Source organism: Paramisgurnus dabryanus, chromosome 11 (genome assembly GCF_030506205.2).
Source record: "Paramisgurnus dabryanus chromosome 11, PD_genome_1.1, whole genome shotgun sequence".
Lineage (NCBI taxonomy): Eukaryota > Metazoa > Chordata > Actinopteri > Cypriniformes > Cobitidae > Paramisgurnus > Paramisgurnus dabryanus.
Window position 1 is genome coordinate 9,542,516 of NC_133347.1, and position 22,362 is coordinate 9,564,877.

The following is a 22,362-nucleotide window of genomic DNA, read 5'->3' on the forward strand; positions in this document are numbered from 1 at the left end:
GATTTCAGATATAAAACAGCAACAACAGAGGGTTTAAAGCCTGTAAACTTGACCGCATTACTAGGCGTATTAATCGTGCGGGTTAAATAAAGCGATCTATAGACACATACACAGTTAGAGTGTAGACAGGATATCTGCATTAATTAAAATAAATTAGTTGAGGTAAGGCTGTTTAAAAAAAGATTTTAAGCACAAATATAGGCCTATTTTTTATATTAAATAATGTGTAACAAATAAATAGGTGAGATATTTGTGTATGGATTAGTCACGGTCATGTCATGTACACCACACAAGATTATAAGTCTCTTTAATCCAAATAGAGAAAAGCAATGTCTGGAATGATATTATATAATTTAATTTTTAAATTACAAAATGTAAGTCCAGTATTTACAGGATTGTCTATTGATTTGTACAGTAGCCATGCACCACATACAGGATTTGCTGACCTCTATAGCCCAAAGTCTGTAAAATCAATCTGAATCAGTAAGAATGTTCAATGAGATAATTGTGCCAGTCAACCCAGCTGAAGTCATTTTTTTGTGATTTACAGTTTTCTACATAAAATCATCCTATATAATTTACAGAACATTCAGTGAAAATATAACCTTGATTGAGTACGGTCCTGTCAAAAGATTAAAGGGGACATTTCACAAGACTTTTTAAGATGTCAAATAAATCTTTGGTGTCCCCAGAACACGTATGTAAAGTTCTAGCTCAAAATACCATATAGGTAATTTATTATAGCATATTAAAATTGCCACTTTGTAGGTGTGAGCAAAAATGTAAGGGCCGATATTATCCCTTTCTGACATCACAAGGGGAGCCAAATTTCAACAACCTATTTTTTCACATGCTTGCAGAGAACGGTTTATAAAAACTAAGTTACTGGGTTGTTCTTTTACACACTTTCTAGGTTGATAGAAGCACTGGGGACCCAATTATAGCGCTTAAAAATGGAAAAAGACAGATTTTAATGATATATCCCCATTAAAGTGCACCTTTTATGCAAAATCCACTTTTACAAGGTGTTTGGAGATAGATGTGTGTTGGCAGTGTGTGAACACAACCACCCCACAATTTTTTTAAACCAAAGCAGTCTTATTTGACATGCTGTTACAATTCTCTTGTTAATGTGATGTCACACTGATAAAGCCCCGCCCACGGCCACTAACCTACAGTCCTGCATTACCATAGTTTTTCCCTCAACGATGTTTTAACTGAAAGTGCTTACTGTCTCTTTTGGTAAGGGAGTGAGAAGCAGTAGCTCATTTGCATTTAAATGTACACACAAAGGCAAATGGGCATTTTGGACATGCTATAATAAATTATCTGTAGGGCATTTTGAGCTGAACACATTTAGTGCACACACACATGAGACTTACATTACATCTTGTAATAATGGAGATAAAAGGTGCACTTTAAAGTGGAATCAAACTTTGATGCTCCTAGATTTCACAGGTGGGGTCACAAATAAAAACATATTTTGATATTCATCATTCATTTTCATACATTTTTTCTTTGCCATTTATGAGTGTTAATGTAATTTTTGGCCTCTCATGTCATTTAATAGTTCATTGCTAAGACATTTATAATTCAAAACATGTTTTTTTGCTTGATGAAAATAAGACTTCAGTTGAAGTGGATCTGATAAATACATTGCAGTGGAACAATCCTTCAATGGAATTTAATAAATCTGGGATAAATACATTTAAAACACAATTAAAACAAAAAATACACTGCAATTGAGAAGAAAATTGCCACTGTTAATTTCACACTACGGTGAAAAGCTCCATAAAGTAGCATTCATACACTGAACAAAATCTATTCCTCTGTCCTGAGCCAGCTTAAAGTTTCTCTCCTTTAATAATGTAAGGCTGTAGTGGTTATCAATGCATCCCTCATGTTGGTTAAAACTGGCACACCAGCCTGCCCTGCATGTATCCAAAGGCTTGTTTGTTTGAGCTCGAGTACGATTTGGACCAAGTCCACATGAAGGAGACCGCCTTTCTAAAAGACACATTCAACTGCCCACTTAAACCTGGACAGTTTTAGAAGCCAATGTAACAGTGAATAAATACAAAATAAAGAAATAGCTAAATAAATCCCCCAAATTTCCAGTGTACATTGTATTCTTTTCTTGCTAAAAGCGATTATGTACACAAAGACATGTGACTTATCCTCTGCATAAGATTTGACAAGGCTACTGTATACTCAAACCAAATAATCATCCATGCTTTGAAAAGTTGCATTTATCAATGGACTTATAAGCTATTTAACCTCCAAAGATTGCAAAGTAAACTATTTGTGTGTTCAAAACCAAATAAAAAATGCATTATGATTGGCCAAAAGGCACAGCTATGTCTGGGCTCCTTACGTCACATGGTGGCCAAAGGTTGTGGAGAGCATTACCAATATAAGATCTAAAGGTAGCCTAAATAACTGGCGCTGGCACAATATCTTTAGCTATTATTATTCATGTACTACGTGTACTACTATTAATAAAAACAATAATGGTACATTTACTTATTTTAATAGCGTCATTACTGTGCCCTATCTGTTCATGCGCCTGTAGTTGTATGTCCTGTATGATTCATATGTTTATTTCTGCTGTTTTAGGCTTCCTTTATTCCTCTCGGCTGCTATGACCCCATTGGTGACCCCTGTTAAGGACTGGAGGCTGAACACTGGTCTCCGTTCACAGCCGTCCCTCGCGCCTTCTGTAGTGCAGCCTGAATCCGGAAGTGTGTCCGTGATTCCATTGAGTAGTTCTTGTAATTTTGCCTAGTCAAAGAAATTATGGTTAATAGTTTTAAAGACTAACAAGGGAATGACTGAATATAAATTTGATCTTTATGTAGCAGTATAAATGTTTTAAAATACACTGAGGAAAAGCGGAGAGCACATTTTACTCACTTGGCTGTCTCCAGATGTGTTATGGCCTCTTCTATTCTGCCGCTCTCCAAACACAGTAAACCATGTTCCAGAAGAGCATTTGGCACCAGGTAGTGATCATATTTTATCTGACTTTCACTAAATAGGCACACAGAGAGAGAGAGATTAATGAGATTGTTGTTAAACTTAAAACCACATTCAGGATTCCACAAACATATAATGTTACCGGTCAGACTCATCATCTAACTGTACGTCACTGGATGTTTTGTACAAGTTTGTTAGGGCCAAAACTAGGAATAGTCTGTGGACCTCATAAAAAATTCTGCAACACTTCACTTTATATGATTACTAAGATTCATACTGACTTGCAAAGGACCAGAGTGAAGTAATGTTCGGCTTCCTGCTTTTGGCCCAAGTGTTTGAGACAGAGTCCTTTAAGCAGACTGACAACACACAGGTCATCCGTGGTGAACTCAGTTCCTGTGGAAAACACATAAAGACATTACTTAAAAATACAGAAAATAAGGTAATAGTGAGAGATAACCTGTGGACTTGTGGACTTCAGAAGCTGCATCCTTTGAAGGACACAACTTTTACAGGATCCAGCCTCCGAAGTCCACAAAGCAAACTGAAATGGGAAGGCTGCATCCTTCGAAGTCCGAGTCCTTTGAAGGACAAGACCTTCGGAGACTGTATTCTTGGAAGACCGAGTCTTTTGAAAGACGCAGCCTTCGAAGCCAAAAACTCGGTTTTTAAAGGATGCAGCCTCACAAGTCCACGAAGCAGCTGCAAACCCGAAGACCAAGTCCTTTGAAGTACAAGACCTTCGGAGACTGCATTATTTGAAGACCAGGCATTTGAAGGATGCAGCCCTTGGAGACTGCATTGTTCGAAGATGAGTCCTTTGAAGGACGCAGCCTTCGAAGGCAAAGACTCGGTTTTCGAAGAATACAGCCTCAAAAGTCCACGAAGCAGCTGCATTATTTGAAGACAGAGTCTTTTAAATTTGAGATCTTCGGAGACTGCATCATTCGGGGACCAGGCCTTTGAAGGATGCAGCCCTCAGAGACTGCATCGTTTAAAGACGAATCCTTTGAAAGACACAGCCTTCGAAGGCAAAGACTCGGTTTTTGAAGGATGCAGCCTCAAAAGTCCACGAAGAAGCTGCAAACCCAAAGACCAAGTCCTTTGAAGGACAAGACCTTCGGAGACTGCATCATTTGAAGACCAGGCATTTGAAGGATGCCACCCTCAGAGACTGCATTGTTCGAAGACAAGTCCTTTGAAGGACGCAGACTTCAAAGGAAAAGACTCGAATTTCGAAGGATGCAGCCTCAAAAGTCCATGAAACAGCTGCATTATTTGAAGACAGAGTCTTTTAAAGTACGACACCTTCGGAGACTGCATCATTCGACAACCAGGCCTTTGAAGGATGCAGCCCTCATAGACTGAATCATTCGAAGACGAGTCCTTTGAAGGACGCAGCCTTCGAAGACGAAGACTTGGTTTTCAAAAGATGCAGCCTTAAAAGTCCACAAAGCAAACAGAAATGAGAAGGCTGCATCCTTCTTAGACTGAGTCCTTGGAAGGATGAGACCTTCGAAGACTCCATCCTTTGAAGACCAAGTCCTTTGAAGGACAAGACCTTCGGAGACCGCATAATTTGAAGACAAGTCCTTTGAAGGACGCAGCCTTCGAAGACAAAGACTCAGTTTTCAAAGGATGCAGCCTCAAAAGTCCATGAAGCAGCTGCATCATTTGAAGACAGAGTCTTTTAAAGTGCAAGACCTTTGGAGACTGCATCATTTGAAAAACATGTCCTTTAAAGGACGCAGCCCTCGGAGACTGCATCCTTCGAAGACGAGTCCTTTAAAGGACGCAGCCTTTGAAGCCTCTAAAGTCCAAAACTAAAATAAGAAGGCTGCATCCTTCGAAGATCAAGACCTGAATGACGAGAACTTCAGAGACTGCATCCTTCGAATACCGAGTCCTTTGAAGGACACAGCCTTTGGAGACTGCATCCTTCGAAGACCAAATCCTTTAAAGCATGCAGCCTCCAAAGTCCAGGTAGCAAACCGAAATGAGAATGCTGCATCTTTCGAAGATCTCATCCTCACTTTCGAAGGAAGTGACCTTCAAAGTATCCAACCTTGGAATTGGGACACAGCTATAATTTTTGCAAGAATTTACTTGGACTTTGCTCGATCTTCTGCTGGGCCTCATTCAGAGTCTTCAGCATGCCTTCAGTCAGGTCCTTGTGCTTCCCGATCACAGTGTAGCCATTCCAAATATACATCATTTCCTGTTGTGTCAAGATTCAAGAGTTAAGACGGTCACATTTCTTGACCTTTTAAGGCCATTCAAAAAGATGCGTCTGATGCATTTGTGACTAGACCAAGCATGGACACAAATGCAAAAACACATCACGTTTTCTCAGGGCCATAATACATAATCTATAAAATTTAGGTAGGTAACTGCAAAGTTGTTTCATTAAGTCCAGGTACTTACCAATGGTGGTGCAGGAAGAGGAATGTGATTTTCTGCATTATAGCGTCGAGCTTTTCTGATGGCAAACTTCTCTGTGGGCAATGACTTTCCAGCTATTTTCTGCTTCAGACCAGGAACTTGTCTAAAGAGTGTGAAACAGACCACAAGTTGGTATTAATGAATATTGAATAGCCTACCGTAAATATATATATATATATAAATGCATTTATCATTACAATTGCTAAGGACTTAATTTGGACAACTTTAAAGGCGATTTTCTCAATATTTAGATTTTTTTTTGCATCCTCAGATTCCAGATTTTAAATAGTTGTATCTCAGACAAATATTGTCCAATCCTAAAAACCATACATCAATAAAAAGCTTATTATTTCAAATACTTCCTTTATAAAGCACGTCTTTTGCCATTACCTAAACAATTCCACCTCATTCTCTGGGAACGGCCGGCATTCCTCCCGACTCAGCATGCTGAGGTAAGCACCTTTCATATATGCATACATGGCCTGCAGGAAAAAGTGTGTGAAAGAAACAGATGGGATTAAAACTGCATAGCAAACACAAATACCCCAGCAGGAGATTAACTGTCTGCATCCTTCATTCATTTTAAACCAGCACAACCTTTAATCTCAAATCCAAATCCTCAATTCCACATTTTAACACATGTAGTACAAAGGTGAAAATTAAAATATGTCAATTTTGTTTCACACAAATCAATCAAGTAACCTCTACCAATAAACCGTGTGTTAAGGGTTTCACCTTCGACCAGGTGTTTTCCTTGCTGAGCAGGTCTGCATAGATGTAGGCCATCTTCCATTCCCTCTTATATGTAAAACACCACATCAGTTCCCAGTAGCACATGTGATGAAACTGTTCCCAGTGCTGCTGAGCCTCACAGCACTCCTCGAAACGCTTGATAGCCTGCAAGACACAAACATGCAAACAGAAGCACATGCGTGCCACTGGTAAAATCCATATCTTTTAATGCATTAGATAAAAGACTAGCAATCACTTACAGCATCTATATTTCCTTTGATTTCCTCTATTCGGCCAGCGAAAAACAGGAAGATGGATCCCTAAAGGGCACAGAGTAGTTTTCAGTGTCTATTTAACTATTGTAAATCATGTTGTTTGTGACCATGTCTCTGAAAATGAGGCTAAAGTCTTATAATTTATTTATAACATTAGGAGCATCAAAGTTTGATTTTATTCACTGATTTGATCAGTTTTAACCTTATACAGTCAATTATTAAAGACAGTCCCTCCAGGAAAACGCGATTATGCGATCGGATGATTCAATGGATAATCAGCAAAAGTCTGATTATTTATGCATGGGCAGCATTTTTTCAAATACGCCGCACTTTCGCCGCATAAATTGCAGATTTCCGCATGCAAAATATCCGCATATTTTGCATGATTTCATAATCCCCGCTTTTTCGTAGCAAAAAGTCACATATATCTTAGCAGAAAGTTGATAAATGTTGCCTTTACTTCACACAAGCGCAGCCATGTCCCCTGTTGCTATGGGAACGTTATGAAGTGACGTAATTATGCAACGTTAACATCATTAAAAATCTGCAAACCCCAACTGCAAGTTCCTGCAGTTTTTGCAAGTTCCCGCAATTTCATTGCATAAAATAGCATAAATATCTTACATTTTTTAAGAAAACGTGCCGCAAGATCAAGGATTTTTACCTGCAGCAATCACATTTTTTTTCTGGAAGGACTGTAAAGATATCAAGGTTATATTTTCACAGAATGTCTATTTTACATGGTTTATGTAGGATGATTTTATGTAAAAACAGTAAATAAAAAAGACTTTAACTGGGTTTTCACAGGTAGGGTCACATTTATAACATCATTGAAGGCAGGGTGCATGATCTCTGAAAGCCAATGTTGACATTTGAAATGACCTAAACAAACACGCCCCCACCCCAATAGAATCTGGACCTTCTATTGATAGACCCGCCCCCACACATACGCAACTCCGGCAACGATGTTGGTTAGTAGACACGCCCCTTAATGCTGATTGGCTACAAGTGTGTTTTGGTAGTTCCCCCGACTCACTTTTCCAAAGTGTTTTTTAAAAATCACGCACCCCGCCTTTAAACAGATCATGTGTCAAAATGAGTATTTGGAAAAACTTCAGATTCCTCCTGTTTTGGTTACCTTTGGATACTTTTTCAGATAAGGCGCCAACAATTTTTCAGCATCTTCCACATCTCCCTCTCCAGTGCCTAAATCACACAAGTCGACACATAATGTTGCTGTAAAGTTTTCATAAATTTTGCATGCATGTCTTGTTATTTGTTCAAAAGCAGAATAGTTTTAATGACATCATGCTGGTGAAAATCTTTCTTACCCAATATGAAGCTCATGAAGGTGTGGTAGCAAAGTAACATCAAGGTGCATATTAAAGACCTAAGCGTGTGCTCTGCTGAGCCCTCCTGAAGCTGCTCTAGGCCGAACTCCTATGACACGCACAACAAGTGGGTTGAAGGATAACAATATCAAACATACCCAAGACAGACGAAACACACACTAAAAACAGATCGGGCTGTCATTCACATATATTTGTGCTTGCTATATCCGACCCAATTTTAAAGCACCAGCATGCACCTACATACACCTTACTGCTAGAAAAAATAAGCAAGGTAAGATTCAATTTCGTCTGCACACGCCAAACGGAGCAGAGCCGAAGCTCTAAGCTCGGCACTACACAATACTCACTTTGTTACCAGAGATGCCCACAAATTCCAACAACTTGAGAGTCCTTGTTGGCAACAGCGACAACATCTAAGAGAAACAGGTGAAGGGTTGAGAAAACAGCCCTGTACCCAGTGAACTCAGTGCAAGGATTCATAAAAGTTGGTTGTTAAACTTTAATTCAATTTAGATCTAAAGGAGAAGACACAAGTCAACGGATAGCATAACACACTTACCAGATTAAATGCCCCGACCCCGAGCTTAACGCCTCCTTCAAAATGACTGTGATTGTCACCATTAACATAACTTGAGGACTTGAGGACAGTATGTAGCTCCCTTATAATTGACACACATAAAATAAACATCATTCATTACTTATGCAAACAGATACGCTTAAGCGTGCATGCACAAATTTGTACGCAAACTCACACAAAAGGCCAGGGTTCCAACCCAGGGAACACACATATTGATTCAAAATGTGTACCTTGTAATGCACCATAAGTCGCTTTGGATAAAAGCATCTGCCAGATGCATAAAAGTGATGTCTTCAAATTGTTGTTGTTATTTTATGAAGCTATGTACCTGATATGAATCTTAACAATGACATCATTATGTGCCAATTTTGACTTAAATAACCCATTAAGGTCAATTCTAGTGAATGCAGCAGTTTTTGGGTTTCTGACGAAATATTATTTACACTACAGACATCTTTTACCACCTTTAGATATTTAGCCCAGATATGAACCAACTTACTAGTGAAATAAACTTAAGTGATGATTACTTAAGTAATATAATTTATACGGTCATATGCATGCAATTCTTTTTTAATGTGTTTGTTTTCCGAAATACTTTTGTTAATGTTTTGCATGGAATTAGGGATTTTTTCTTTGTAATACCAGTGGCGGCCGGTGACTTTTTTTTTCGAGGGCGCTCGATGTGAAGTTCGTCACAACATGTATGTAGCCCGTCTTTTGTGTGGTTCCTTATTTAAAAATATGTGTTTGGCGCGTCGAGTGATCCTATGTGCATCACGCGTCTTGTCAAAATAAGTGCCTGCTGCAGATGCGTCTAAAGGGTTTATGATACAAGAGACGTTCGCGGTTGCCAGATACTCGCATAATCTCATGCGCAATCAGAGTTTACTGTTAAGGGAGTGTCTGGCGTGTATTTCGTGAACGTGAGTGTCGCTTTTATCATGAAAGGTTTTGACGTGTGTGCAGCAGGCACTTATTTTGACTCAACACGTGATGCACATGGTTCACATGACGCAACAAACACATCTTTTGTAAACACAAGCAACACACATGACACTCCGAACACTTATTTTGAATTTGCGCCCCTCGGATGAGCAGTCACGAGCCGCCACTGTGTAATACACAAAACAATGTTTAGGTGCAACACATTAAAGTCTTCTGTAATTAACATTAAATAACTCAAATGTGAACGATAGACAATGAGCAGGTCTTACTTGTATATTTGATAACTGTTTCTCACTTTTATTCCTCCCTTAATGAAGCCGATCATATTTTCATCCTGCAAAAGCAGATCATACAAGAACATGAACCAATTTAGACATATAGGTTGAGTAAATCTCAGAAAAACAACTTCATTTACTTATCAGTAATACTTTTAACTCACTCAAACAACAACAGAGCAAAGCAGATTACATTTAGCCACACAATGAAAGGCAAATGTATGGACACACCTGCAGGAAAGTGAGTGCTGCCCTCTGGAGGAGGCATTCGGCATAACACACTTCAGCATGGAGCTCCTCTGAAGACATAACAATAATACAATCATAATAACAGTATCAAGACAAGACAAGAAAGCTTTGCAAAGCTATAGTTGATCACAAAATTTAAAACACTACTAGAAAGTGTGCAGAACATTTGTCTTAATTATAAACAATATGCTTTATAATCTATAAAACCCAACAAGTTTGTTCATGTTTTGCCTTAATGCTGTATCACTTTACAAAACAGCTACTTTGTTTTATATTTTGTTTTATATAAATGCAAACATTTCATGCATGTTTATGTGTGGCCTAAATGTCCCAATTCATTTTGGGGCCAATGTAGATAATAACAATCTCTAAATATTATTTTTTTTATCAATGCATACTTATTATCAAAATATAATTTTGTGAGATATTTAGACACCCACCTTCTGTTATGTTTTTGCTGTTCAAAGAAGACTTTTTACGGTACCTGTAATGACAAAAACTTTTCAGTCCTGTATTAAAACAACACAATGGCCTTTCAGTATGGCAGGGGCTGGCGGCTGCTAAAGTCTTTGCTAAATTCTCAGTTTGAATCTGAGTGTGTGAAAGCTTGTCGCAGTACAGCAGATGAACTTAAAGATTTAAAAAATAGCTTGATTTATTGTATATCTAAGAAAAAAACTGAAACAGGGGTGTCCAAACTTAGTCGCGAAGGGCCGGTGTCCTGCAAAGTTTAGCTGCAACTTCGCTCAACACACCTGCCTAAAAGTTTCTAGTCCGACCTTGATTAGCAGGATCAGGTGTGTTTGATTATGGTTGGAGCAAAACTCTGCAGAGACACCGGCCATCCAGGAGCAGGATTGGACACCGTGACCTAAAACATCTGAGATGCTGGCTGTGTGCTTTCTTCACCTCTGAAGGGCAAATGTAAATTATTCTGGGATAGTATGATTTCTACACAAATAAAAGACATGCTAATACATGCTGGGGGTTCAGACCTGTAGGTGACATAAACACCGCAAAGCTTTGAGTTTCTGTACACTTTTAGGAAAAAATGAACCCTAGCTGCACTGGGGCACTGCCCTTAAAAAGTACACATTTACACCTAAAGAGTTAATATGGTAACACTTGAAGCGGTGTTCATAAGACTGACATGACGCCTTCATAATCATGACATGACACGTGTCATGAACATAAAGGAGATTTTATGCACACATTTATGATAACTGTCATTAAGTGTCATTTTCACTTTAATGCAAAGATGACATTGTTTGAAATTGTTAAAACTTAAGAAACTACCTAGCTTAATGCGTTAACATTACATTAAACTGTCATTTTATACTGTCAAATCATTTTAAATACCTTTACAAAATGCAACAGACACATCAAAATATTACACTTAGCTTTATGTGCTGAATATATAAAAACTGACAACTTACTGAAAAAAATAAAATTTCCTGAAATAGAAGAAAAAACTAGCAAAACATTTCATTAAATGAATTAATTAATTAATGTAATTAACTGTTTTTCCAGCGATAGAACCCAACGCTGCATGGCTTAACGCATTATTGTACTGTTTTCATTTAATTTTTGGTGAATCGCTCTCCAAATGCAATAAAATATAATTAATTATAATAAATGTCAATTACTATTATTATTATTGAATCATTGATTTTATTTCTTAAACACCTGGAGGAAACTTTAAAAAACCCATTATGAACTGAAGAATATTAATGACGTTGTTTTAAACTTATTTGACAGAGTATTACCACTTAATGGCATTTTAATGACAAATTATATTTGTACCACTGTAGTTGAGGTCAAGAAAAATATTAATGACGCTGTTATAAAACTATATGACAGATTATTAACACTTAATGACATTTTAATGATAATGTAAATTTGTATTGCTGGTAAAAAGTGGTCAGTTATGTTGTCTTGACAAGTCATGACAAGTTATGATGTATTGGTTAATGTCAAGTTGTCATAACAAAGACATCTAAAACAATCTCACCATTGCATTAAAAATGACATAATTGAACAAATGACACGTGCATAAAATCTCCTTCATGTTTATAGCATGTGTCATGTCATGATTATGAAGGTGTCATGTCAGTCTTATGAACACCCCTTCAAGTAAAGTGTTACCGTTCATATTAGTACCTCAGAAGTATATATTGACACAAAATGTACACATATTTGTACTTAAATGATATATATTAGGACGTTTTCAAAGGGTACTGCCAGGTAAGGAACCATGAATTTACTTTTTTTTCTAACATTGTAACTGTTAAATGTGGCACTGAATTTCACACTCTACTGTCTCCCAATCTGGGGTACATGCACACCAAATAGTATTAAAACAGATTCCCAAAAGCTACTTGGAAAGATTAGAACGTCTTTTCCTTTGTTAAACTGTCATACACTGCAAAAAATTAATTTCAAGAAAAAATGTCTTAGTATTTTTGTCTTGTTTTCAGTAAAAATATTTAAAAATTCTAAAATTAAGATGCTTTTCTTGATGAGCAAAACGACCCAAAAAATAAGTCTAGTCTTTAGACCAAAAATATCAAATTTAAGTGATTTTGTGCATAAAACAAGCAATTTTTTTTTAATTTAGTGTTTAAGAAAAATTTTCCAGATCTTTTTGCTTACCCCATTGGCAGATTTTTTTTGCTTGTTTTATGCACAAAATCACTTAAATTTGATATATTTGGTCTAAAAACTAGACTTATTTTCTTGGGTCGTTTTGCTCATCAAGAAAAAGCATCTTAATTTAAGAATTTTTTGATATTTTTACTGAAAACAAGACAAAAATACTAAGATTTTTTTTCTTGAAATTCATTTTTTGCAGTATAAGTTTTAACTTCCTATTAAAACATTAAAAACTTTTATTAAACTTTTATAAATTTTTTAAAATATCCCATCTGCCTTTAATTTATAAAAAATTGAAATATTTCCTTTTTTATAATCGGCCCTCAGTGGTCTAAATGTATGAAAGACATGCAACATACATTGACTTGGTAAGAGACGATCCATAGCACAGATCTGTGTATCCATTACAAGTCTATTTGTACAAATTGAGGTCATGCTGCTTTTAAAGGGTTTATAAGTGAATGTATTGTGACAAAACCGGTTAACCTCCCTGTACTTGATTACTATTATCACAGACAGATTTTGACGTATAGAGGTTAAAGAGCTTGTGTGTGTGTTTGTTAGTGGAATCAGCTGGCAGTCACATTTCATTGCTATAGGCCTTGGAATGACAATGAGTTACAGAGGGTGTGTGTGCATAAAGCAGATTTTGACACCCCCCCAACACAGTGTGACGCTGGCTTCTGAAATTCCTCTGCCATCTGGTATGCAGTGATAGTCTCAAACCTGCGTTGAGAATTACATCACCAATACAAATGTGACATAATCTCAAAATAGTGTTCTATTGTGTTGCCATGTCCACATCTTTTGATGCTTATATTCCATTTATGGCTTAAACTTTTAAGCACCAATCAACGCATTGTAAACAACAATGGCGGCGCATTGATACACTGAGTCCTAGTTTTCCTTATCTACTTTGTACTTTGTGATCAACAAACAAAAACAACATAATAATTTTGATGGCATTGATAAACCTGTGGTGGTTTTCTGTGATGGGGAAAAAACGTAAGCCATCAACATCTAATAATTTACGTGAGAGGCACTCGAGAGAAGAAAAAATGCCGGCTGTTGCTTATTCTCACACGACAGCATCAAGCTTCTGTCATGCTAACACATTGACCCCAGGGGATCTTATGAAAAACTTTCTATTATTTTCTCTAAGTTAACGAAAATCGAGCAGGACCAAAACATTTTACAGTAATTTTTATTTTTATTTATTTTTTAGAAAATAGGGGTTTTCATCTTGTCACTTTCAGGTTATAGAAAACAAATTTTTACCCAAATTAGTCAAAATGGATTTATTGCGTTTTAGAACCAAACTCTTCATATGTAAATGTCTCAGATTTTTTGACCTCAATTTATGCATATATATTTTTGTACATTATAAAACAATCTAAAATATTGCAAAATGACATCATAATATTGTGAAAATTAGGGAACGCACCGTTGGCACAAAGCCTGTGCTTCTTTCATAGTGTTTACCGCTGTCAAGATATCCTCGGGGTTGAAGGTCATCATGGCCTGCATTTCCAGTATGGTGGCATACGTAAGCGCGTGATACATGCTGTCCTTATTCCTGCCAAAGAACACAATGCAAGATGCTGCATTAGATCTATATATAGTACAGCAGATGAGGCGTGACTCAATGACTGTGAGAGAAAGTTAATCTTTGAACCACTTAAAAACATTAAATAGACGACAGTGAGACCTGGGAGGAAAAGAGAGGTTAGGGAAAACCATACAGAATGGAATTGTAATAACAATAAAAATGTACAAGCAATATACATTGTAAAAAAATGCTAGGGACAAACCCAGTCGTTGAGTAAAGGGCATAGTGGTGAGACCAACCAACCAATGGCTTAGTCCACAGCTCACCCCTCCAATTCGAAACATTTAGTAAAGCTACGGTAGTCATCACAGGACAAACACATCATCATTTGAGACAACATACAAAATGCGCTCTGTTGAGTTTGTACGTTTAGGGCTACTGTAGAAACATGGTGGCGTGAAATGGCGACTTCCATGTAAGGGACCCGCGTGTATGTAGATTAAAACGCCTCATTTTACACCACTGATAGTATACACTCACCTAAAGGATTATTAGGAACACCATACTAAAACTGTGTTTGACCCCCTTTCACCTTTAGAACTGCCTTAATTCTACGTGGCATTGATTCAACAAGGTGCTGAAAGCATTCTTTATAACCCATATTGATAGGATAGCATCTTGCAGTTGATGGAGATTTGTGGGATGCACATTCAGGGCACGAAGCTCCCGTTCCACCACATCCCAAAGATGCTCTATTGGGTTGAGATCTGGTGACTGTGGGGGCCATTTTAGTACAGAGAACTCATTGTCATGTTCAAGAAACTAATTTGAAATGATTTGAGCTTCGTGACATGGTGCATTATCCTGCTAGAAGTACCCATCAGAGGACGGATACATGGTGGTCATAAAGGGATGGACATGGTCAGAAACAATGCTCAGGTAGGCTGTGGCATTTAAACGATGCCCAGTTGACATTAATGGTGCTTTTCCATTGCATAGTACCCCACGGTTTAGTTTAGTTTGGGTCGGGTCAGCTCACCTCACTTTTGCGTGGTTAGCTTTTCCATCGAGTTTAGTATCACTTCGGAGTGGGAGGGATTATAGGCGTTTCGTTATATTTACGCTGCCTACTGCTGTGACATCATACACGTTAGAGCGTTGTTGTACATTCCCATACATTCATTTATTTCTCAGTCTGCCACAAAATTAAAATTGGCCACCACAAATAGATGTTTGCACACCGCGTTTATAACTACCTCTGTCTCACATGACAGTTTCTGTTCAAACACCCGACCCGTGGCGTCAGTCGACGGCGCTCCGCTGAGCCTCATTCAAGTTGCATTTAAGCATATATAATGCAGACGTGCACGTCGCGAATGTGCCGCCACAAACTGCAAGTCTGGAAAAAACTGTTATGGTGTCCCGGATTCTCAACCTGCGGATGTTTTTCATCGCTAAAAGGGTGTTTGGAAACTTATAGCAGAACACAGATAACAACATGTTTGCTTGAGAGAGCGCAAGCTAGCAGTAAGCTAAAGCTAATATTTACATTATAGCGATGACGTGACGATTCTCTCAGACCAATCAGTGATCTACAGTGTTTTCGCGTCACGTTTGGTATCAGCTCGGGTCGCTTGGAACCCCAACCGAGGTGGTACGAAAAAAAGTATCGGGTACTACGTACTGCACCAAATGGAAAAGCTCCCAAAAGTAAGCTGACCCGACCCAAACTAAACTAAACCGTGGGGTACTATGCAATGGAAAAGCGCCATAAGGAGCCTAAAGTAGGCCAAGAAAACATCCCCCACGTCATTACACCACCACCACCAGCCTGCACAGTGGTCACAAGGGATGATGGATCCATGTTCTCATTCTGTTTACACCAAATTCTGACTCTACCTCTGACCTCTAGCATCAACAAGGCATTTTCGCCCACAGGTCTGCGCTGGATGTTTTTCCCTTTTCACATTATTCTTTGTAAACCCTAGAAATGGTTTGCAGAAATCTGAGCAGATTGTGAAATACTCAGACCAACCTGTCTGGCACCAACAACCATGCCACTCTCAAAATTGCTTAAATCACCTTTCTTTCCCATTCTGACATTCAGTTTGGAGTTCAGGAGATTGTCTTGACCAGGACCACATACCCTAAATGCATTGAAGCAACTGCCATTGATTGGTTGATTAGATAATTGCATTAATGAGAAATTGAACAGGTGTTCCTAATAATCCTTTAGGTGAGTGTAGTTATGTATATTATATTGCCTTTCTGTAGAGATCCTTTAAAAAGTTACACAATGCACCTTTAAATTAACCCAGAAAATGTTTTTATATTTCCCCCAGCCTATCATTTTGGGTCAAACAACAAGGCATAGGTTAAATTACAACTGTGACCCCCTTTGATTTGTTTAAGAGTATATACTGCTTTTCAGAACTTTTTAGTGTGTTTCTTTTTTATTATGTGGACAAACAAGACAGAATGTGACACTACTGGTCCAACATTCCTGGCTTGAGACTCAAGTTAAACAGGTTCACCTTTAGAAATAGACTAATGCCGGTGTGACGGCTGTACAGGAATAGATGTCAACGTCAGTGGATGATAGTTAAAGGGAAAGTTTACCCAAAAGTGAATATTCTGTCCTCATTTACTCACCTTCTGTTGTTAAAGACCTGTATAAATGTTAAACAAAAAGGAAGATATTTGTAGTGAAGCATGAAACAGAAGATTTCCATAGTATAAAATAAAATACTACTGTGGAAGTCAATGGTGCCAAAAAATGGTTAGGTTATAAAACATTGCTCGAAATATCTTCCTTTGTGTCCAGCAAAACAAAGAAAGTAAAACAGTTTGTAACAACAAAATGGTGAGTATATGATGACAGAATTTTCATTTTTGGGTGAACGATCACTTTAACTACATAACCATTGTGAACCATCCCTACACAATGCATACCAAAGGCATACCACAGAAATGTGCAATTTAATGTTTAACATGGAGACAAACCTGCTTTGTCATGGAACACAATCATTATAAATGAGCTGTATAAAGATGTCGTGTTATTTTTAATTTCTTTATTAGTGAGCCGCACTCTTGAGTGTTGTAAGCATTCAAATAAATGATAATGTATTGCTATTGTATTGATTTTGCCCAATTAATTATTCATTTAATTAGCTGCTTTTGTGTTCGAAGATAAAATGTCACATGGGTCTGACTCTGTCAGCATGTGTAAATAATAACAGGATTTAAATTTTGCGGTAAAGTGAACCTAAAAGTGAGCTGAATATGGCCAAAAAGCCCGTCCCATTACCAATGTAACACCAGTGTCATTTTGGGCAAAAAACAAAAGGAGTAGTAACCAGTCTCCCCCTCAATTCCGATCTGGTCTTCTTTAATATTCTGCATCGTTTCCACCTTTGGAAATGTACAGACATGGAGTTTTGTGAGTCAAGCATTTCTCTCTTTCACAATTTCTCTCTCTTTACTTTTATATTTCTCTGTTTGTAGCTTCCCTTCCTCCTTCCACACAAGTGTATCTTCATAAGCTCCACGCCTTTAGTGGCCAAGCCCTGCTGGTTGGAATGGGGTGGGACGCGACTAAAGCAAACCCATTAGATCTATCACAAAACTGTGACTTCACTGTGCAAGTTCAAACAGTGAGGATTAATGGTGCAGTGTGATCTGTGTCTGCGTCTGTGTCCTTATGTAAACTCCTTCAAACCATTTCCTTCCTGAAAGCGTTTTTTATGCTTGTTTATACCCTGCATAGATGAAAGGGTGACACAACAGCTGCTACTCATACCAACTAATGACACAAAGTTGGGGAAAATGTACAAATAAATTATGACATATTTATAATACCCACAAAGATGCACACCCATTCACAGCTGTAAGTGGTGAGGACAATACAGGGTTCCTACATCTTAGTTACCTTCAAATTCAAGGAACTTTCAAGGACTTTCCAGGTTCAATACCCTCAAATTCAAGGACTAAATGTGGGGACAAATTTGAAGTGAGAGCAAGGTTACATCGTGTTACCTTTTAAGATACATTGTTACAGTTCCCTTTCGAGGGAACTTGTGCTGCGTCACTGCGTTGACATTTTGGGGACGCCTCCAGGGGTAAGTGCGTCTGAATGTGTAAATAAAATGTAACCAATGGTGAGGCTTAACGACAAAGAGAGGGTGACGCGGGAGCCAGGAAGTATATCGCTATCTGAAATATTGCCAAAGACGGCGTTACAGGGACGCAGGAAGTATGGCAAGGGAGACACAGCGTCTTGTTCCCTTCTCAGGGAAAAAAAGTTACAGTACATACGTAACCGGAGACGTTTTCATGTGTCAAACACAACTATGCAAAAACGCATTTTAGTGTGAATCAACATTCGCATACAGCAGATACAAGCATTTAAAGTGAACAGTTTAGCACGTGTGCTTAAAAGGCTAGAAATTTTATGATATTATCCTACACTACACAGGGAATAATATGGATTTTTATTCCAGAAAACTTCTTGCATAAAATAGATTCAAGCACTTTCAATGACAAGTATCTATGTACAGTTGTGGCCAAAAATATTAGCACCCTTGGTAAATGTGACCAAATAAGGCTGTGAAAATTCACCTGCATTGTTAATCCTTTTGATTTTTCATTAAAAAAATTCACAAAAATGTATTCTTTTATTGGATAATAAGAATTTAAAATGGGAGGAAATATGATTATGAAATAAATGTTTTTCTCAAATTCACATTGTCCACAATTATTGGCACCCTTTTATTCAATACTTGTTAAAACCTCCATTTGCTAGTTTAACAGGTCTAAATTTTCTCCTATAATGCCTGATGAGGTAAGAAAGCACCTGACAAGAGTTTAGAGATCATTCCTTCGTCCAGAATCACTCCAGGCCTTTTAGATTCCCAGCTCCATGTTGTTGCTTCTCCTCTTCAGTTCACTTCTCTCATTTTCTGTGGGGTTCAGTCAGAAGAGTGGAATGGCTATAGCAGAAGCTTGGTTTTGAGCTCAGTGACCCATTTTTGTGTTGTTTTTGAGGTTTGTGTTTTGGTTATTGTACAGTTAGAGGATCCAAACATGGCCCATTATAAGGTTTCTAACAGAGTCAGTGACTTACTGATTTTTTATCTGTTGGTATTTGATAGAATCCATGATGCCATGTATTTTAACAAGATGTCAAGAACCTCCAGCAGAAATATAGGCCCACAACATCAAAAACACAGCAGTATATTTCATTGTACACATGGGGTACTTTTTTTCTCTGTGTTTACCAAACCCATCTTGAGTGTTTGCTGCTAAAAAGCTCATTTTTTAGTTTCATCTGACCATAGAAGCCATTCCCATTTAAAGTTCCAGTCATGGCTGATAACAGAATATGCTTTAGTTTGTTTTTGAATGAGCTAGGAGAATTTTTCTTGTAACCCTCCCAAACAACATGTGTTGATGTAGGTTCTGTTTGACAATTTTTTAAAAGGTTTTCTGAACCAGAGGCTCAACAATTTTCTGCAATTCTTCAGCTGTGACCCTAGAAGAATCTTTAGCTACTCAAACTCTCCTTCTCTCCGTACATTAGGACGATATAGGCACACGTCCTCTTCCAGGCAGTTTTGTAACATTTTCTGATGGTTGGAAATTCTTAATTATTGCCCTGATGATGGAAATGGTCATTTTCACTGCTCTAGCTCTTTTCTTAAAGCCACTTCACCAATTTGTGAAGATCAATTATCTTTTGCTGCACATCAGAAATATATTCTTTGTTTTTTCTCATTGTGATGGATGATTAAGGGAATTTAGGCTTTGTTTCCCCTCCTCTTTATATTTCTGTGAAACAGAAGCCAGAGCTGAATGATTTTGTGTTTACAATCATGTTGGAGTTCTCAAAATTGTGAGTATGAATGGGAATATACTTCAGAGATATTTTACCAATAAGAATTTCTAGGGGTGCTAATAATTGTGTCCAACGAGTATTTGAGAAAAACATTAATTTCATAATGATATTTCCCCTCCATTTTAAATTGTTATTATCCAATGAAAGGATACATTTTTGTGAATTTTTTAAATAAAAAATCAAAAGGATTAACAATGCAGATTAATTTTTTACAGCCTTATTTGATCATATTTACCAAGGGTGCTAATAATTTTGGCCACGACTGTATGTATATTTTCTTCCCAGGGCCTTGAATTATTTCCCCCAGATTTACAAACTTTAAAAACAGGTAGTGGTGTGAGAACAAAAAATGTATAGTGATAAACACAAAAGAGAACTTATTCAATACGGTTTGGGTTTTGTGAGATTTAACTGAGAAACATTCAATTAAATGACTGACTATAAATAACTGCACCTCACCTTTACAAAATACTGGGACACAATGTTACAGGAACAACTTAATGCAGATTATGTAATATACTTGCAACACACATAATAATTAACACGGAAGATACCAAAATAGTCTGCTTAGCTTTGTTCTTTACTGAGCAGGTTTAATATCTAAAAAAAAAAACTGGGTTATTTTCAACCCATTGTTGGATCAAAAAGGAACAAACCCAACCCGTTGGGTTGTAATTTAACCTATGCTGGGACGATTCCACCCAAAATCCTAAGTTATTTGTTACCCATTGTTGTACATGAGCACCTTTCTATGGGGTTGCAAGGGAGATGTGGGCATTTGCTAGGGTGTGGAGAGATGGTTACTTACACTCTAAAAAATGCTGGGTTATTTTTAACCCGCCGCTGGTTCAAAAAGGGACGAGCCCAGCACGCTGGGTTGTAATTTAACCCATGCTTGGTTGTTTCAACCAAAAATGCTGGGTTATTTTAAACACATTGTTGGATCAAATATAAAAAACGTGGATTACCAGTAAACCAATAACCCAGCATTTTTTAGAGTGTACTGACCCAAACCAAAAAAGCCCACCCCAAGTCCACACCTAAAATAAATAATAAGGGCTTATTGTGTATTGAGGGTTAAATTTAGTAAGACATGTTCTCAGAGCAAAACCTCTCCGCATTCGGTAATCATTCCAGCTCCCAGCAGGTCAATCATTGTATTAGACTAATGAAACAAGTTCAGTCTTACCTGCTCTTAAGTCTGGTGAGAGCATCTTCAAATTCATTTGAAAGAAACAGATCCAGTGCTGTCATGCAGTCTTGAAGCGACACAGACAGGTCAGAGTTCGCAGACCTAACACACACAGATAATAACAGAGGTGAGTGATGGATCATATGAAAGTAAAAATGAAAGAAATGTGAAGAGTCCAAGATGACAAAAAGCAACTTAAAAGTAAATGATCACAGCTTCATTTTCATCTTTGGGTGAACAATATTTTCAAAAAATCTATTTCCAATGATTTTAAAGTGCGACTATTTCATTGCTACAAAACATGTTACTTTGTGTATTTGGTATAATACAAAGTGTTTGCGTACAATTATTTTCCACACACTGTAAAATTATATAGCTTCAGATATCCCTCTCCTTCTGAAACGCACTGATTTTAAAACAACACACATTGATTTGAAAGGCGCTGTGTCCCTGATTGGCCAGCTAATCTGTTCGTTGTGATTGGTCTGAATAACTCTGACATCAGCTGGAAATGCAACGCACCTTACCATGTTTGAAAGATTCGCTCACAAGGCAATGCTAACAGGAGTTAACTTACAGGCTGTGTGTCCGAAGCGGGAGGAATTATGATAATCTCGGTCTTGTCTACATCTCCAATCCCAGGAAGTAAACTGTTGCATACAATCCATGTGTTTGTTGTGGTCCAAGAAAAGAGATTTACGTTGGAGACGATAACTCGCATCATTGTTTACTTTGGGGTTTGTACCTTTTGCATATTGTTAACATGTACTAATACACACTACAGACCAAAGGAAATGTAAAATTGTGAATCGGATAATTGGTGCTCTTTAACCAAACCAAATTCATTTTAAAAGTACTACACTTTCAGAAAAAAAAATGGTACAAATGTTGTCACCAGGACAGTACCCCTTTAAAAAGGTTTAAAAGCCCCATTTTCACCATGGGAATCCAAACTATTTGTGGGACTACCTGCTTTTTGAGGTAAAAAGGAAAATTATACTGCGGAACGTAAATGAAATCGGATCATATTTAGCAAGTGTGAACTCCGAAATGAATCAGACATGAAATTAGTACTGGAAATAAGCAGTCAGATAGAAGCTAATTATGTACCATTTAGGTACAGATATGTATACATTAGCTCCCAATATGTACCTTTGAGTTACTTACATGCACTTTTTGGGTACTTTTAAAAAATATACTGCCCCGGTGAAAGCTCTCCTACCTTCATTTGAATATAATAAAATACACAAATA

General features: G+C 37.6%; 1 protein-coding gene across 2 annotated transcripts in view; it reads right to left on the reverse strand.

Moving 5' to 3' along the window:
• Nucleotides 1-290: 290 nt before the first annotated feature.
• ttc39a (tetratricopeptide repeat domain 39A) overlaps nt 291-22,362 on the reverse strand; it is a 32,915-nt gene continuing 10,843 nt past the window's right edge. For both annotated transcript variants that reach the window (XM_065248493.2, XM_065248494.2), the window contains 17 exons: nt 21,107-21,211; nt 13,920-14,051; nt 10,264-10,307; nt 9,806-9,873; nt 9,569-9,633; nt 8,337-8,436; nt 8,125-8,190; nt 7,757-7,865; nt 7,564-7,631; nt 6,411-6,470; nt 6,154-6,315; nt 5,809-5,900; nt 5,401-5,521; nt 5,083-5,194; nt 3,258-3,372; nt 2,914-3,030; nt 291-2,781 (listed from right to left, as the gene is read on the reverse strand). In XM_065248493.2, coding sequence (XP_065104565.1) covers nt 2,664-2,781; nt 2,914-3,030; nt 3,258-3,372; nt 5,083-5,194; nt 5,401-5,521; nt 5,809-5,900; nt 6,154-6,315; nt 6,411-6,470; nt 7,564-7,631; nt 7,757-7,865; nt 8,125-8,190; nt 8,337-8,436; nt 9,569-9,633; nt 9,806-9,873; nt 10,264-10,307; nt 13,920-14,051; nt 21,107-21,211 — 1,654 coding nt within the window. In that variant the 3' untranslated portion in view covers nt 291-2,663. The remainder of the gene's footprint in view (nt 2,782-2,913; nt 3,031-3,257; nt 3,373-5,082; nt 5,195-5,400; nt 5,522-5,808; nt 5,901-6,153; nt 6,316-6,410; nt 6,471-7,563; nt 7,632-7,756; nt 7,866-8,124; nt 8,191-8,336; nt 8,437-9,568; nt 9,634-9,805; nt 9,874-10,263; nt 10,308-13,919; nt 14,052-21,106; nt 21,212-22,362) is intronic.